Source organism: Sinohyriopsis cumingii, chromosome 4 (assembly GCF_028554795.1).
Source record: "Sinohyriopsis cumingii isolate HCF-2022 chromosome 4, ASM2855479v2, whole genome shotgun sequence".
Lineage (NCBI taxonomy): Eukaryota > Metazoa > Mollusca > Bivalvia > Unionida > Unionidae > Sinohyriopsis > Sinohyriopsis cumingii.
Genome location: NC_142964.1, coordinates 9,366,235 through 9,383,406, shown reverse-complemented (window position 1 = coordinate 9,383,406; position 17,172 = coordinate 9,366,235). Strand labels below are relative to the sequence as shown.

At 33.6% G+C, this 17,172-nt stretch overlaps 1 protein-coding gene across 6 annotated transcripts in view; it reads left to right on the top strand.

The window, feature by feature from the left end:
- The window catches only part of LOC149800599 (endophilin-A3-like), a 114,877-nt gene extending 99,177 nt beyond the window's left edge, over nt 1-15,700 (top strand). For all 6 annotated transcript variants that reach the window (XM_089954590.1, XM_089954588.1, XM_089954585.1 and 3 more), the window contains one exon: nt 3,791-15,700. In XM_089954590.1, the coding sequence (XP_089810716.1) occupies nt 3,791-3,987 (197 nt within the window). In that variant the 3' untranslated portion in view covers nt 3,988-15,700. The remainder of the gene's footprint in view (nt 1-3,790) is intronic.
- Nucleotides 15,701-17,172: the final 1,472 nt, after the last annotated feature.

The following is a 17,172-nucleotide window of genomic DNA, read 5'->3' as shown; positions in this document are numbered from 1 at the left end:
TGCGGCGGTTCAAGTCTAGGATTCAGCCAATGTGGGTATGTGAGAAAGCTTGTCAGTAGCTTCTCGTGGGTCGGTGGTTCTTTCCGGTGTTTTCCTGGGTTCTTCCTCCACCATTAATACTGGCCGCCATGTATAGCCTATCGTGTGCTGAAAAATGGTGTTAAACCCCACAACAACAACAACAACAACAAAAAACTAATCAGCTTGAATATATGCTTAGAATTGTGCCAAATGTAACAATTTGTTTTCATCTTTCTATGAAACAGATTGCCCAAACTTAATAAATTTAGGAGATTTCAACATTTCAGACTTGTTGACATTAATAAGTCTTTTGTATTATCAGCTCTAAAAAAAGGTTTTTGTTTAAGTATGTATCCAAGATGAGGAGTCTTTGATGTGTGAACCTAACACAGTTGATAATCATTTCTTTATGCTGGTCTTGACAGTGGTAGGGGCATATTGTGTTATCTGTTACCATTTATCACCATGTCACACTTTGGATAGGTTTTGTGTTTAGTTCATTTTTCTGGCACTTTGGTGGGTTATCCATTGACACATTTCTAGTTTTAACAGTAAAACATTCAATGAAGAAACATAAATAACTCACAAAGGATAAGAAACCCAAAGATTCCAGAAGTTTATTTGGGGAATCTGTTCTAAAGTTTATGCTTATAAATCAGATCTATCTAAAAAGAACACAGACCCTGATCTACCATTGCATAATGTGGCAATATATAAGGGTTTATGTTGTTTGTTTAACTGATTACTCTTTGCAAACTGCCAGTGACAGCAGGTCAAGGTCTGTGTACTTTGCAGTTAAATCCAACTTAAATGTAAGTGTAGACAGTTCATTACTGGGAGATAAGAATCCATATTGTATTGATAGAACCATAACACTTCTACCTTCCTTAAGTTTCTTCCATTTAAGTTGTGTAGGAAGATCAAAATAGGTGCAGAATAAGCCACATTTGTTAAAAAATACACCAAACTGTGTTGATAACATGCAGAATAAGCCACATTTATTAAAAATACACCAAACTGTGTTGATAACATGCCGGCTTAAAATAGGCTTGCTTTGGGTCTGACATTTTTTTGTCAATAACATATACATTAATTTTATATAACAAATGAATTTGCTTATTAAGCTTTGGAATGACAGACCATACGTGTGTATAAAGCTGTATGACCTTCCAGAACCAATATTTGATTTACATGATGGTGTTATTAATGAATCTGGATCATAACTTTTTCAGATGTTTGTTTTTCCATCAAAATCTTCCTTGATCATTAAATTTTACTTTATTTTTATGTTTGTTTAAATTCTGGTGTTGTTGACTAGAACTTGCACTGTTTACACTCAGTGACATGGAGATTTTGAAAATGTGACTCCCTTTCCCCAAATGGTATATATACACTATGGTCATGTTATGATTCTGTTTTTTATTAGGACTGAACAGCAAACATGGATTGTGATTGGGGTATTGTTCTGGTTTTTATTAGGACTGAATAACAAACATGCATTGTGACCAGGGTATTCTGGTTTTTATTAGGACTGAATAACAAACATGCATTGTGATCAGGGTATTCTGGTTTTTGTTAGGACTGAATAACAAACATGCATTGTGATCAGGGTATTCTGGTTTTTATTAGGACTGAATAACAAACATGCATTGTGATTGGGGTATTGTTCTGGTTTTTATTAGGACTAAATAACAAACATGCATTGTGATTGGGGTATTGTTCTGTTTTTATTAGGACTGAATAACAAACATGCATTGTGAGTGGGGTATTGTTCTGTTTTATATTAGGACTGAATAACAAACATGCATTGTGACACTTGGACAGTCGGAGCTGATGCTGTATACATTGCTTTGCCCATCTTTGGGTTTATTCATGGATGAGATGTGTCCAGTTTCATGTGTCATGCTGACCTTTTTGCAGTCTTGTTTACATCAGGTTTTGCACTTATGAAGAACAACATAGAGCAAATTACCTACGTTTTCCTTTTTGTATGTTATCCTGTTGATCCAATGGTATGGGCCCCCATTCGAATTCACCTTTTATCATACTCCTTTCTACACCTTTTCATAACTTGCTTTTTGCCAGTGAAGTTCATAGGGGATATAAGAATTTGCCTGTTCTCTTTCTGTATGCATTCATTACCCTCCCAACATTTTCTTACCTTTTCAGCATCTTAGACCCTATTTGACCTAGACTTAGGAAAATTGGTATGTGCATGCAAGCTTTGTAAGAGCTACTCAGCTGTATCAAAATTAGGTTACCATAACCTAATTTGCATGTTTGAGCTACTTTCAGTTGTTTGTTTATTTATACCGTCAATATCTTTGGCAATATTTCACTTACGTTCATGAAAATTGGTACATTTTGAGGAAATGAAATCAATTATCTCAAAACAATGTCATTGTGTCCTAATTTGCATGTATGTGTGACTTTTACATTTTAGATTTTCAGCTATTCATTCATTAAATACTTATGAAAATCAGTATTGGATACATTTTGATGAAAGTGATTTAACCTTAGTCAAAACTAGATTATTTTATCTCATGCTTCATGCTTAAGTGACTTTGTGTTTTCGGCTGTTATTTACATGTCTTCATTATCTTGGACTCAATATTACCTATACTATAAAAATTAGTAAGTAGATACATCTCAATCATAATAACTCATGTATACCAAAAACTGGATCAGTTTGACTTAAGTTTTATGACTGAGTGACTTTTGTATTTTCATCTGTTTCATCACTCTCAATACCTCCAAACTTATATCACCTACACTAAGAACATTTGGTATGTGGATACATTCTCAATAAAAGTAACTCAGCTATGCCAAATCTTTGTCAAACTGACCCAATTATCATGTCTGCATGACTTAAGTATTTTCAGCTTTCCAAAACTGAATCATTGTGACCCAGTTTATATGCTTGAATGAATTTTGTATTTTCAGCTTTCCATTTATTACACCCTCAATATTTTGGATCTATTTCACCAACCCTAATTAAAAAATGCATGCATGTAAAAAAAACTTAACCGTACCAAAACTAGGTCACACTTAAGAAAGCTGGTACATGAATCTTAACAAGAATAACTTGAACTAACCTCTATGACCATATACACGTATTCATGATTTTAAATTAAACTATCAATTCATTACATCATAAATATTTTGTATTTATTTCACTTGCACTTATGAAAATTGTAGTTTGGATGCATATCAAGGTGAGTAATCCTACTATATCTTAATTTGGTCATTGTGACCTTATTTTCACTATTGAGTAACTTCTGTTTTCAGCTAGCCCTATGTTACTCATCAATATCTTGGACCCTGTTTCACATACACTTAAGAAAATTATTTATGTAGAATGAATCTGAAGGAGAGTAACTCAGCATACCAAAATCAGGTCACCATTTTGTAATATTTAGGCATGAGTGATGCTGATATTTTCCTGTCTTCCATTCCTTATATTTTTGGCTACTCGATATGCGATCCTGCTGTCAAGAGGATTTATGGTAGGAGTCAAGTTCTTCACTTTGAAAGCCATAATATCATGTCATGCCATTATCCAAATATTTTTTTGTTTGTGAGATAATATGGCTTTAAGCACCATGAATTGTTTTGCTATTGATTATGCAAAAAAATTGGAGTACCCTTGAATCACTTGAAACAATTGGAATTCCCATTGATTTGCTTCAATACTCCTTGAAGAAGTCTTTAGTTTCCAATGGAAGATAATCTTACTGGGATTAAGATTTGTCCAAATGTTTCATTTCAGCAACCAAGAATGAACCATGTGCTGAGGCATTGTATGATTTTGAACCAGAGAATGAAGGAGAACTTGCTTTCCAGGAGGGAGAAATGGTCACCCTAATCTCACAGATTGATGAAAACTGGTTTGAGGGATCCATTCATGGAAAGACAGGATTTTTCCCTATCAATTATGTTAAAGTTGTGGTACCACTGCCACGTTAAGTCATTCCAAATGTTACATTGATTTTTGCAATGTGAGGACCTAATGTATATTTCATTGTTGGCAAGCTGTCATAATATTTTCATTTTTTTTATTGGCGGGGGGTGCTGAAAGTCTTTACTCTGTGGGCGTAACTTGGAATCTCAAAATGGGACAGGTATAAAATATCATACATTGTAGATAATTAAAAATGTATAAACATATAATGAATACATTAAACTTTTTGAATCTGAATGCAGCAGCTTATGTATCAATCATATTCCTGCAAATGTTTTAGGGGCCAAAATTTGCAAACGTAGCAGACTGTACATTGCTGTATAATGTGAAGAGCAGTGACAGACCAACAATATTTAAAATGTAGAGTTTAAACAAGAACCCATTTGTAGTATTTTTCACTGAAAAACTAGGGCTTCTTGAGTATAAGGAGAAAACATAGGCAGAGTTGAATTTACTGTCGCTTGATTCTTTGATTTATGTGTGTATTTTTTCCAAGGGTAAATTTGTCAGTGTTCTTTACCACTGTCATTTCTGTAACTAAGTATACATATTGTCCAGCATGGATACTATTGGTCTGTCTCTTTGCCAACAAATACAAATAAATGTTCAAATTGTCTTTTTCTTTCTCTCTAGTATTAACCTGCTCAAACAGCATGTAAATACTCAATCTTTTAGAGTATTTCCACATGGAAAGTTTTCAGTTTTATTGGATATGAACTTGTAATGAGAACATTATGGAAAGGAAACTCCATAAATCAAGGTGAATTTGACTTGATTCATCAAAGTGTGATGAGTCTTTTTTCAACTAAGACTGTGACAACAGCTTTTTCATTTGCATTATTTTGTTTGAATTTAGTTAACACTGATTGAAATTTAATAGAAGTTCATTGCAGCTTTCTATATTGGTAATGTTTCGCAATTAACAGTCTATTATATCCGGTGAAATTCTGATTTTCCCTTTTCTTCATCAACATACTGAACCTGTCTTCAACAGTAGTCTCCATTACCCAGCAAACATGTGTCAACCTATCAGAGGGAGAATAAAAAAGGTAATTTTGAATGTCAGAGCAGGTTAAATATGTCTTTATAACAGAACAAAAGAGAAATGACCATTGGCATTTATGTCAGATGCTATGTATATGTGACCTCAAATTCTTTCATTCTTGTTAACAGGAGTATTCGAATTACCCTCAGTTTTTATCAAGGACTTGTATCATCTCTTCCCCCCATCTTGATGAGAATAGGGGCTGTTTTTATCAAGGACTTGGGTTCCTCTGTCTTATTAAGAATAGGGGCCATTTTATGAAAGACTCAGTTCCCCCAGTCTTGATGAGAATAGGGGCTGTTAATATTGTGAATAGGGTCTTTTGGTTCACATACTTAAATGAGATGTGGCAAAGACAAAAGTGATAAGACCTTAAAATATTCCTCTTCACAATGGACTGGTCTCCTCTCTCTTTCTCTCTCTCTCTCTGTCTGTCTACTTTCTATATATATATATATATATATATATATATATATATATATATATATATATATATATATATATACACACACACACACACACACACATACACACACAGAGCAGTATGAAATACACTACTGCATAATGTTCAGGAATATGTAAAAAAAATTCCTTCTTTGTTGATTTTTCTTATTGTACCAAAGAATTGGATTCAACTGTGCTCAATTGTAACGAACCATCTGCTGAAAATATTTTATCAACACGAGCTAGCTTGCTTATGTAACTAAAAGACTTTAAAAGTACAGAATTTTATTGATTACAAGTTGATTAAATTGTACATAGTTGCTTGTTTATTATACGAATTGCACTCTACATGTTCAGTTTTGAACATTTTCTGTTTTGGGGAGTTAAAATGATAAGTTTATAAAATTCTATAATTTTTTATTTTTGCAAAGCTTTTTCTGTCAGTGTTGTTGCAGGTATCACCATACTTGTTTTTTTTAATTTAGCGCAGTTTCCCCAACACCTTTATATGTACAGTCATGAAACTCGTGGATCTATTTTTATCCTTGAGTTTACCACTCAACACAATGACCTATCTTTTGTAGTCGGCAGTTACATTAAGTTTTGCTTAGTTGCTCGGACACTGTTGTATGTGCAGTCCTACTAAGTCTTGAGGAGGATGCTACTTACTTTGGGAAAAAGGAACTGCTCCAGTGGCCTAGTGGTTAGAGTGTCCACATCAGATGCGGGAGTTTGTGGGTTCAATCCCCAGCCGAGTCATACCAGAGACTTACAAAATATGTACTAACAGGTGTCTTGCTTGGTGCTCAGCATTAAGAGGTTAGTGTTAGGACTAGCTGACCTGGTGTCAGGATAATGTGGCTGGTTGGGACATCATGCTACATGTCTGTGGCATGATGCCCCAGTGCTAGACATCACTATAAACTGCCACATTGCAGACATCATAGAAATATGACTGAAAAATTGTTAAAGCTACGTTAAAAATCCAAGTCACACACACACATGGGAGAAGTAGGTAGCAGTGACATACTTTTCATACACCTTTATGTTTTTGCACTTTCTGCATATATTTGCACATTTTGTGTGTCAAGTCATACAATTTCAAATATTTTGGGATTTTTAATCACCTTAAAGATATACTATTAAGATAATGGTGAACTATTTTTCTTGATGTAGTGACTATGCAAATTTTTTTTATGTCATGGCAGTGTAGACAAGACGTAATTTACATTGATACATTATGCAAGATTTTCTTCTGTAAATTGATATGAGCAGCAATCAGAGAACATTTTGGATACATTTAATTTCACTCTGTTGCAGAAGGGTTACCATATATAGTCATAAGTTGAGTCCAACTGCACACTGCAGAGACCCAGATCTGCTGTTGCATAATGCACTGGCAGATCAAGGTGTGTGCAGTTCGTTATGAGTAGTCAGTAGAACAAGCAACATAGATCCTGATCTACAGCCACATTATGCTATGGCAGATCAGGATCATTGTTATTTGCAGCTTGACCCAACTTACAAGCAAGTAGGTACTTTTCACCATCATTGTAAGAAAGAGAAACACAGTGACTCATTGATTAGTATGGAACTCTTGACCTAGATAAGTCTTTATTAATTACCATGGTGTGTCCTTGAGCTAGACACTTTTCTAATATTGTCTTGGCACAATACAACCAGTATGGTTGTGCCATGAAACATCAAGAACAAATTAACAAACGTCACATTAGAATGGGAGCACATTTTGTTGCATTAATATAGAAAATATATTCTGAAAATACCATGAATTTATTAATTGTATGAATGGATTACCAAAATGTTCTTTTTTTTCGCAAGACCTGAATCAGCCATGTTGATGAAATGAGAATCTTGCATCAGATTACCTATGAAATTTATGCAACAAGTTGAATAAGATTACTAGTTTAAGCTGCTTGAAGTAAGTGGGATATAATGGTATTCAATATGTTGATTCAGATTACTGGTATAAGCTGCTTTGAAGTTAGTGGGATATAATATTATTCAATAAGTTGATTAAGATTACTAATTTAAGCTTCTTGAAGTTAGTGGGATATAATGCTATTCAGCAAGTTGATTAAGATTACTGGTATAAGCTGCTTAGTGGGATATAATGTTATTCAACAAGTTGATTAAGATTACTAGTTTAAGCTGCTTGAAGTAAGTGGGATATAATGGTATTCAACTTATTGATTAAGATTACTGGTATCAGGTGCTTAGAGTATGTGGCATATCATGTTATACAACAAGTTGCAGTAAGTGACATTTCAAGTTTAATAAATTTCATGTGGAATGAATTTGAGATTCTGTTAATGACTCACTGTTGAGTACTTTGTTTATCTAATAATAATAATAATAATAATAATAATAATAATAATAATAATAATAATAATAATAATATTTAGTTTATTTTATGGATTTAATTTGGTTCACTCTGATGTTGCTGAGGAACAATGCTAAGTACTCTGTCACATAGTAAACAGTATAATGATAATAAAAATGACAGTTTTGTGATAACATTTATTATTTACTTTTTTATACTTTAATGGCAAAGACCTGAATAATATTTTCATAAAATCCTAAATTTTACGACCAATGTTTATGATCATAATCTCCATCAACATCCCATATGAAAGACAGCAGTTGTGATAATGAAAGAAAACAGAGTAAGTGACTCATTATTTCTTGTCACAATTAAAATGTTATTCTGAGTTTTAAATTGTGTCAGTATTTACATAAAGAAAAAGTAAATTTCCTTATTTTTGCCTTTATACTATAATTACAAGTATAAATATTTATGAAATATTTTAAGAAATTTACAGTAGAATTTTTTCTATATATATTGACATGTATATAAAGAGAAAGAGTCTTCAGGCATCTGCTAATAATAAATTGATAATGTATAATTATTGGCAGTATTAGAAATGTTATGGTATACTGATGCCCATTTTAGTGGCTAGTCAAAACACTGGTACACTGATAAAATCTTTGCTAGTGGCTAGTACAAACAGTATATACCACTGTGGTAACCTGATAAAATCTTTACTAGTGGCTACTAAAAATAGTATATACCACTGTGGTAAACTGAGAAAACCTTTACTTGTGGCTAGGCAAAACAGTTTCTTCCATTGGTACACTGATAAAATCTTTACTAGTGGCTAGTCCAAACAGTATCTACCACTGTGGTACACTGATAAATCTTTACTAGTGGCTAGTCAGAACAGTATATACCACTGTGGTACAGTGATAAAATCTTACTAGTGGCTAGTCAGAACAGTATATACCACTGTGGTACAGTGATAAAATCTTACTAGTGGCTAGTCAGAACAGTATATACCACTGTGGTACAGTGATAAAATCTTACTAGTGGCTAGTCAGAACAGTATATACCACTGTGGTACAGTGATAAAATCTTACTAGTGGCTAGTCAGAACAGTATATACCACTGTGGTACAGTGATAAAATCTTACTAGTGACTAGTCAGAACAGTATATACCACTGTGGTACAGTGATAAAATCTTACTAGTGGCTAGTCAGAACAGTATATACCACTGTGGTACAGTGATAAAATCTTACTAGTGGCTAGACAAAACAGTATCTACCACTGGGGTATCTGATTGGATGCAGCTGAAAGAAACTGATGCAATCAGATTTCTTGTTACATTTACCTAGTAAGATAGGAATAATCATTGTCTTCTTCATAGATAACTATTTATTTTCTGTGTCAGTTTCACCAGTTACAATGATTTATATGCATCTTTTTTTCAAGACATGTGAACATCATGAAACTCATAATATTTAATACCTAACATGTAATGAGCTGTCATTGGTCTGTTGATTTTACCCTTTATCCATGAAAGGGCACTTGATCAAAACACTGTTTTCAGTATGAATGAATACCAAGGGTTGATGTGGAACAGTGAGCCAACAAACTGTGCTTAGCAAAGATGACTTGTACTATGTAAATTTATTAGTTTATTAGATTTCAATAATTGCTACTTACTGTAATACTGAAATAATTAAAGTCTAGTTTGACTTTGTTTTGTTCATTTAACATATATATGAAATGTTGGTACAGATTTGTACCAAGGAAATAGAGTAAAATACCGTTTGTACAAACACAGATGAAGTAAATATATGTTTAGTATGAATTGCACCTGCATAGCTGATCAAACACAATATGGGATTAATTATAACCAGTTTTACTGGATATACATTATCAATTATAAAAACCACTTTTATGTCCCATAATAAATGAGGATAATTGATTTTCTACTGTATTTTGTTTCCAGTAATGTTTCGGCTGTCATTGTTTTTTGTTTGGACTTGGATATTGACTTTATGTTACATACTGGTGCAATAATATTGATAAGTAATGCTAGTTATAGTGATCATTCAAAACATTGCAATCACTTTAATCAGTTGAACAGAACCCTTAATGAACTTGTGTGATAGATGGTCCCCTTTTTAATGAAGATCTTCCTTTTTCCCTCCTTAATGATGCAGTAGACTATTTAAGATGAATTTACTCCAAGCACTTACCTCTGCCTACATTGTCCTCCATTGTGTTCAGTAACTCAAATGTAGTTGCAGCTCTCAAAACTGTAAATTGAAGACAAAATTATTACATGTAAAAATCCATATGTAAAAAAAAAAATATTATATTATAAACTTGGCATTCAGACCAGTTTTTCTTGCCTCCATTGCCTGTCATCCATTGTCCAGCATCACCTTTTTTTTGCATTAGCCATGTTGCGTGATAGTACTGACCAAAGACATCAATGGTGGCATAATGTTAAATGTTAGGTGGACTGTCAGTAATTACTTTGCTGGAATCTTTCTTTATGTACTGTTACCAAGGTGAACTGTCATAAGATAATGCCCAAAAATTGACCATGGAATATTTCATATCTCTTGGGATTTGGCTTAAGATTAACAGAGAAACTGAAATATTCCTAGTACTTAGGTAGTTAAAAGGTCAGAGGTTAAGGTCATGGGTCGTTTGTTAATCTTTTAAGAGGTCCATAGAGATATCATCACAGGCCAGCCAAAAAAATGTACATGCTTTTTAATTAAAGATTAATAAAATAGTTTTTGGTTATAGTTGCATCTTTGTAAAATTTAGAATGATACGTGTTTCAGTAACTATTTTGTGCTTGGACATCCCACTACACACTTATCTCCACATAAATGTATACTGGTGTTAACCATGCAGATTAGAATTATAATGTTTATTTTGCTATTTTCACAAATAAAATGTATAGTACTATTTATACTTCCAGTAATTAAGATCTGGCAGAGGGCAGATGATTTTTGTATCCTTATGTAAACCTTAACCAGGTTGGTTCTAGGATACACAAATTATGTAAGCTTTAAGCAGGGTTTGTTCAAGGACACAATTATGCAGTCCTCAATCAGGGGTATTTCTAGGATGACAGATGTGGAATTCATCTTAATTTCTATAAAATCACTCTAAAAAAAAATCAGTCATAATCATGCTTCATTTTCAGATTTGACCTTTATTTTTTCATTAAATCTCCTACATTCAGAAACTTCCCCCATGTTTTCAAAAATGGAGTGTATAATTCCCCCTCAATTTTTTTTAGTTATAGAATCGACCCTACTTAACAGAAGAAGTTGTTGCTTTACTTTTTTATTAAATGACCATTTTACATTAGTTCATGCGTATCATTATGCTTTCCAAAGCAAGTTGTGTGGTACAAATTTTTTCTTTTGAAAATATTTTTATTTTGTATGCTTCTTGGGTGTCAGAATTTTCTTGCTAATTAACCATTCTGTAATTGCAATTACATGGTGACTTATTTGTGGATTTTCTTTTCCATTAAAATATGTAAGGGCATTTCTGACCCTTCTGTTTTAGCCTGCCTCAGTTTTGATTGTACTACAGTAGAACCTGTCTTCAAAGACCACCTTTTTGCCAAATATGAATGGTCTATCAAGACAGGTGGTCTCTCATAACAGGCCAGAATGTTACATAATCCGTAAATTTGTGCATTGAGAATGTGGTCTCTCAAGACAGGTGGTCTTGCATAGCAGTGGTCTTTCAAGACAGGTTTTACATTTGCCAAAGTATAACATGTACCCAGCTATGGGCAGCTGTTTTTGCTCTGCCATCACTTGTTGAGACCATAGGGTAAAGATGTTTCAATATGCCATATCAAACATCTTTAACATGACTCAAAACAAACTCAAATGCAGTTTTGTATTTGTTACGTAGCTCATATTTTACACTCAACCGATTTTTTTAGGTATACAGTGTAAATTTAATTCAAAACAAATTAGAAGTTACTGTATTTTTGAATATGAATGTGCAGAGGTCACTGAAAACATCTTTACACAAAACTACATTTGTTCAGAGTCAGAAAGATAAACATGCTTGATGTGGCATAGGGATATTTGACAAAGCTGTGATACTTTACATGAATTATTACGAAGCTAAGACAATTCATTTAGCATCACTTGCATGTCTCTTGGACCTTGGGCTCAAGATCACAGAGAAACTTTTGCTTTAAGACCATGGTTAAATTTTTTAAAATTATTTGCATATATTTCCTAAACAATCGATGGTTTCTCATGATATTTATGATGAATCATTATGAGGCTAAACAATTCATTCTATGGCCCACTCACTTAGGATCAGTGTCTCTGTCATAGAAAGTTTGCATTACAGATTTGGTTTAAGTCTTTTTATTTGCTTGTAAAATCCCATGATGAATTTTACTCATACTTGGAATGAATCATTACAAAGCTCAAGACAATTCATTCTGCAACAGACTCACTTCTCCTTTGACCTTGGGGTCAAAGTCACAGTATTAAAACATTTGTGTTAAGATTTCGGTTTAAGTTTTTTTGATTTGGTTATATGTACTCAACACCATGATGGGTTTTGTCTATACTTAGAATGAATCTTCATGAAGCTAAGATAATTCATCCAGCATGATGCTTTCTTAGCACTGTGACCTTGTGGTCAAGGTCCCATTTAAAAGAAATGCTTCAATCATGGGCTCAACAAGCAGGCTCAGGTAATCTTTTTTTTGCTGGTTTCATGTTGTTAATCGAGTTGGCATCTGAAAATACAAGTTGCATGTTTCAGAACAATATAATGGGCATTAAAATGACGCACATATCATTTGCAATGGTAACATTTGATCCACCAAGGGGATGTTAAGATTGGTAAGTGTATACGGATATACATGTACTACAGTAAACTCACTGTATAATGCTATTGTATACAGATTTATATACACACTCCACAGTCCGTTCTGATCTCCTGTATATTACATATCATCAGTTATAACAATATTTGTTGCATGTTGAGTTTACTGCATGTATATAATTTGATGGTGTTCATCAGAAAGCCACATTAAAGCCTCAACAGAAAACAATTGAGTAGAGCCTCTAGGCTTTTGTATTATATGACAAAGCAAAACTTATGATTTGTCCAGTTTGATAAAGATATTTTGCGCTAAAAATTACAGTTATTTCATTGAAACTATTTCCAGAAAGTGCTATATAACCTGTGCTGATTTTTGGACTGGTTGTGTCCAAGTTTGTCTTTAAATAATTTAGAGTCATCATGTATCTAAGCTAACAAATAAAGCACTTCATCAAAAATGTACAAACAATGAAGGTCAGAATATATCTAGAACATAATTAGTGTAGTAATGCCTACCACACACACACACACACACAGACACCAACCTGGGGGTCCCAGGTAGCCGAGTGGTCTAGGTGCTCACCTTTACTGATCACTGACATCTCACCACTATCTACATTTGTTCAAGTTCCAAGCTTGGCAAACATAGACATGTGAAAAAACTCATCAGTAGCTTCTAATTGGTCAGTAGTGCTTCTTGGGGTTTTCTCAGGTTCCTCCTCCACCAGATGTACTGTCCACCATGTGTAGCCTATTATTTGCTAAAAAATGGCATTAAGCCCATGACAACAACAACAAGAACCTACCAACCTTTGTCACCCCCACCCCCCATTCCCAGTGTTGGAATCAACCAGCATATGCTCTTATTCTAAATTCAGTTTATATTGCTAGACAGTATTGGCCGATATCAACCACAAATTTTTAATTGAAAACCAGATCAGAGGACAACTGATTGAGTTTTATATTGAATAATTTAGGATGCATGGCACAGAAAATAAAATACTTCACTCCGTATCATTATTAAAGATACATGAACAGAAAGACCACAGAAAAATACATTTAGATTTGTCAAATTTAATGTTTTTTTTTATGATTTTGTCCAAGTAGGTTTTGCTGAAAATGGCAGATTCTTTTAACTTTTGTTGGCCATGTTCTCAACATAGGTTAATTAATAAAGCTAATCTCCTTAGTGATAAGAGTCATTATGTTTGAACTATTGAACATAGAAATTGCATGTATTCTCTGATATGGGTCATATTGAACTATTGAACATAGAAATTGCATGTATTCATTGATAGGGATCATTATATTGAACTATTGAACATAGAAATTGCATGTATTCACTGATAGGGGTCATTATATTGAATTACTGAATATAAAATTACATGTATTCTTTGACTGGGTTCATTATATTGAACTATTGAATATACAAATTACATGTATTCTCTGACTGGGTTCATTATATTGAACTATTGAACATAGAAATTACATGTATTCACTGACTGGGTTCATTATATTGAACTATTGAACATAGAAATTACACGTGTATACTGTTTGGGGTCATTATATATGAACTATTTATTGAACATAGAAGTTACATGTATTCACTGATAAGTAGTTATGGTGCTTGGTACTAAAATAGTCACAAACATTATCCTTGCCTTTTTTTTTAAGCTAGTGCCATTGTTTTTCTGTATACTTCAATAAGTATGAAATATAAATGTATGCATCTTTTTAATATATATATATATATATATATATATATATATATAGTGCACCCAGCTCAAATGTTTAGATTGTATGATCAATTTATTTTACAAAGATTTAGATGATATGATCAATTTATTTCAAACCAGTTTAGTAACTGCATGTTTGATGTTTATTAAAACCTCAATGTAATGATATAATATTTACTTGTACATTGAAAATTCATAATCAGCAATAAAACACTATATATACACTTGTGTATAACATTCACTCAAACATACAGACCCTGATCTACCATCACATAGTCTGGCAACTGATAATCATATGAGCTATTCAGTTGAGGTCATTGGTATTATAAACACAGGTGTGGGATAGGAAAACCACACTAGAGGATCAGAAATAGAATTTATCACATGCACTGGTGTTGGATAGGGAAATCCCACCAGAGGGTGAGAAATATAATTTATCATATGCACTGGTGTGGGATAAGGAAATCCCACCAGAGGTTCAGAAATAGAATTTATCATATGCATTGGTGTGGGATAGAGAAATCCCACCAGAGGGTCAGAAATAGAATTTATCATATGCACTGTTGCCTGATAGGGAAATCCTACCAAAGGATCCAGAATTTATGGGCAGTGATTAAGCCATGCCATGTTCCTGCCCACAGATTCTGATCCAGAGGGTAGGAGTTCCCTATCCCACACCATGAATTACTCTGACGCCTTTCTCGTCAGGAAATATTGATGGGAAAAGAAAGATATGGATACAGCTCAAGAAATGCAAAGTATTTCTCAACAATTTTACATTAGAAGGAGATTACATTATTTAGTTTATGATAAAGAATTTGTTCCTAATAATGATTAATGTCTGCAAGCAGCACAGTTGTTCTTTTCAGTAATCTCAAGAAACATTGCAGATGTTAATAGTAATTGAATCCGACTTGATTTTTCTAAGATGACCAAATTGTATTAAACATATAAAATGATGAAAAAACAAGATATGACTTAAAGTAGCATTCAATCATGTTACAGCAGATCTGGGTATATTCTGTTTGTAGATGGGTACAGGTTAGCCATGAGCAGTTACAGCAGAGATGGAATTATGCAATTACTTTTTCCAATTTTTTGTATATGTGTCAGATGAAGAGATAATCACTGTTATAAAGTTATAAAATTCTCTGCAAGTAGTTTGTACACATAAATTTATCATTCTGATTTGTTTAGTTAGCATATGGTTCTCTGATGTGATATGTATGTATGTATGGTCTTTGTTTGTTTGAGAAAAAATTCAGGAATTAAATTCTTCTCCACAGAGAGATTTTGTAGCATGTTATTTATGTCTTTATTTATATATTTGTGTCTCGCAGAGACCTGTACTAGTAATTACCTTGTCTATCTGCGTATCAATCCATCAGCCCATCCATCCCTCCATCTACAATTTGATGTCTGTAAGATAACTGGCAATAATTACATTTCGCCAAATGTGGTATATAATTCTGTATTGTTTTTGGTTTTGTGGGGTTTAAGGCCATTTTTCAGCAGATGATAGACATTATATTTGGTGCAGGAAATCAGGGAAGACCATGGGAAAACCACTGATCCATGGCAAGGTACTGGCAAGCTTTCTCACATATCTACTTTTGTTAAACCAAGACTTGAACCCATGTGGACACAGGTGAGGTGTGTAAGTGATCTTTAAAGGTGAGACCACTCTACCAACTGGTACCCTTCCATTGACTGATTTGCTATGAATTTTTTTTTTTCTGTATCATCTTTTACAGGAGTTATAGGGGCCCAGAGTGGCCAAGTGGTGTAAAGCACTCACCGTTCAGGATCACTGCCATCTCACCTCTGTCTGTGTGGGATCAAGTCTCAGTTTTGACTAATGTGGGTATGTGAGAAAGCCTGTCAGGAGCTTCTTGTGAGTTGGTGGTTCTTTCTGGGGTTTTCCAGGATTCTTCCTCCACCAGTTATACTGGCTGCCATGTATAGCCTATCTTGTGCTGAAAAATGGCATTAAACCCTACAACAACATCAACAACAGGAGTTTTAGCCCTGGATTACATGTACTCCTAACTTTGGTTTTCGTTGCACATATTTATCATGAGTGGTTGGATTTAAACTAAATTTGGCACAGTTTTATGTTAATAAGACCCTGAATGTGTTCAGCTTTGCATTGCACCTATTAAACACAAAGTTACTTAGGATCTTACAGTTTCAGTGAAGACTGAAAAACGAGCAAATCCCAAATACTTATAACTATTACGATTCAATGATAAGAAGATTTAATTATTTATTACCTATTGCCAAAATGTGTTTCAGAAAATAAACATTCACACTATCACATCTCTAAAAGAAAATTCAAGGCTGCCCCCAACGCTGCGTACAAGACTGAAGTGGTGACAGGCTGACAGTTTATCATGTGAACTAAAGGATGAATAGATTTATGAAACTGGGGGCATTTATGTAATGAAAGCATGCAGTACATAATAAACACTAAATAAAAGTACTGCCAGATGGCAGATTATAAAATAGAACATTATGAACATAACATAAAATTATTTCTTCATTGATTTTGTCTTTTGTTCTTGCCCACCAGAAAGTACGCTGCAAATCTGAATGTGCTGAAAATGAATATGCATATGTAATGGGCATCTTAATTAAGACTATGAATATGAATACAAAATCCTGTATTCCTTTGCAGATGCAGGCCTAACATGCAAATATAAGATTCAGGTCAGTTCCCACTGACGGTTGCCCAGTGAGAGTAGCCTTTTATGAAAGTAGAAATCAAATA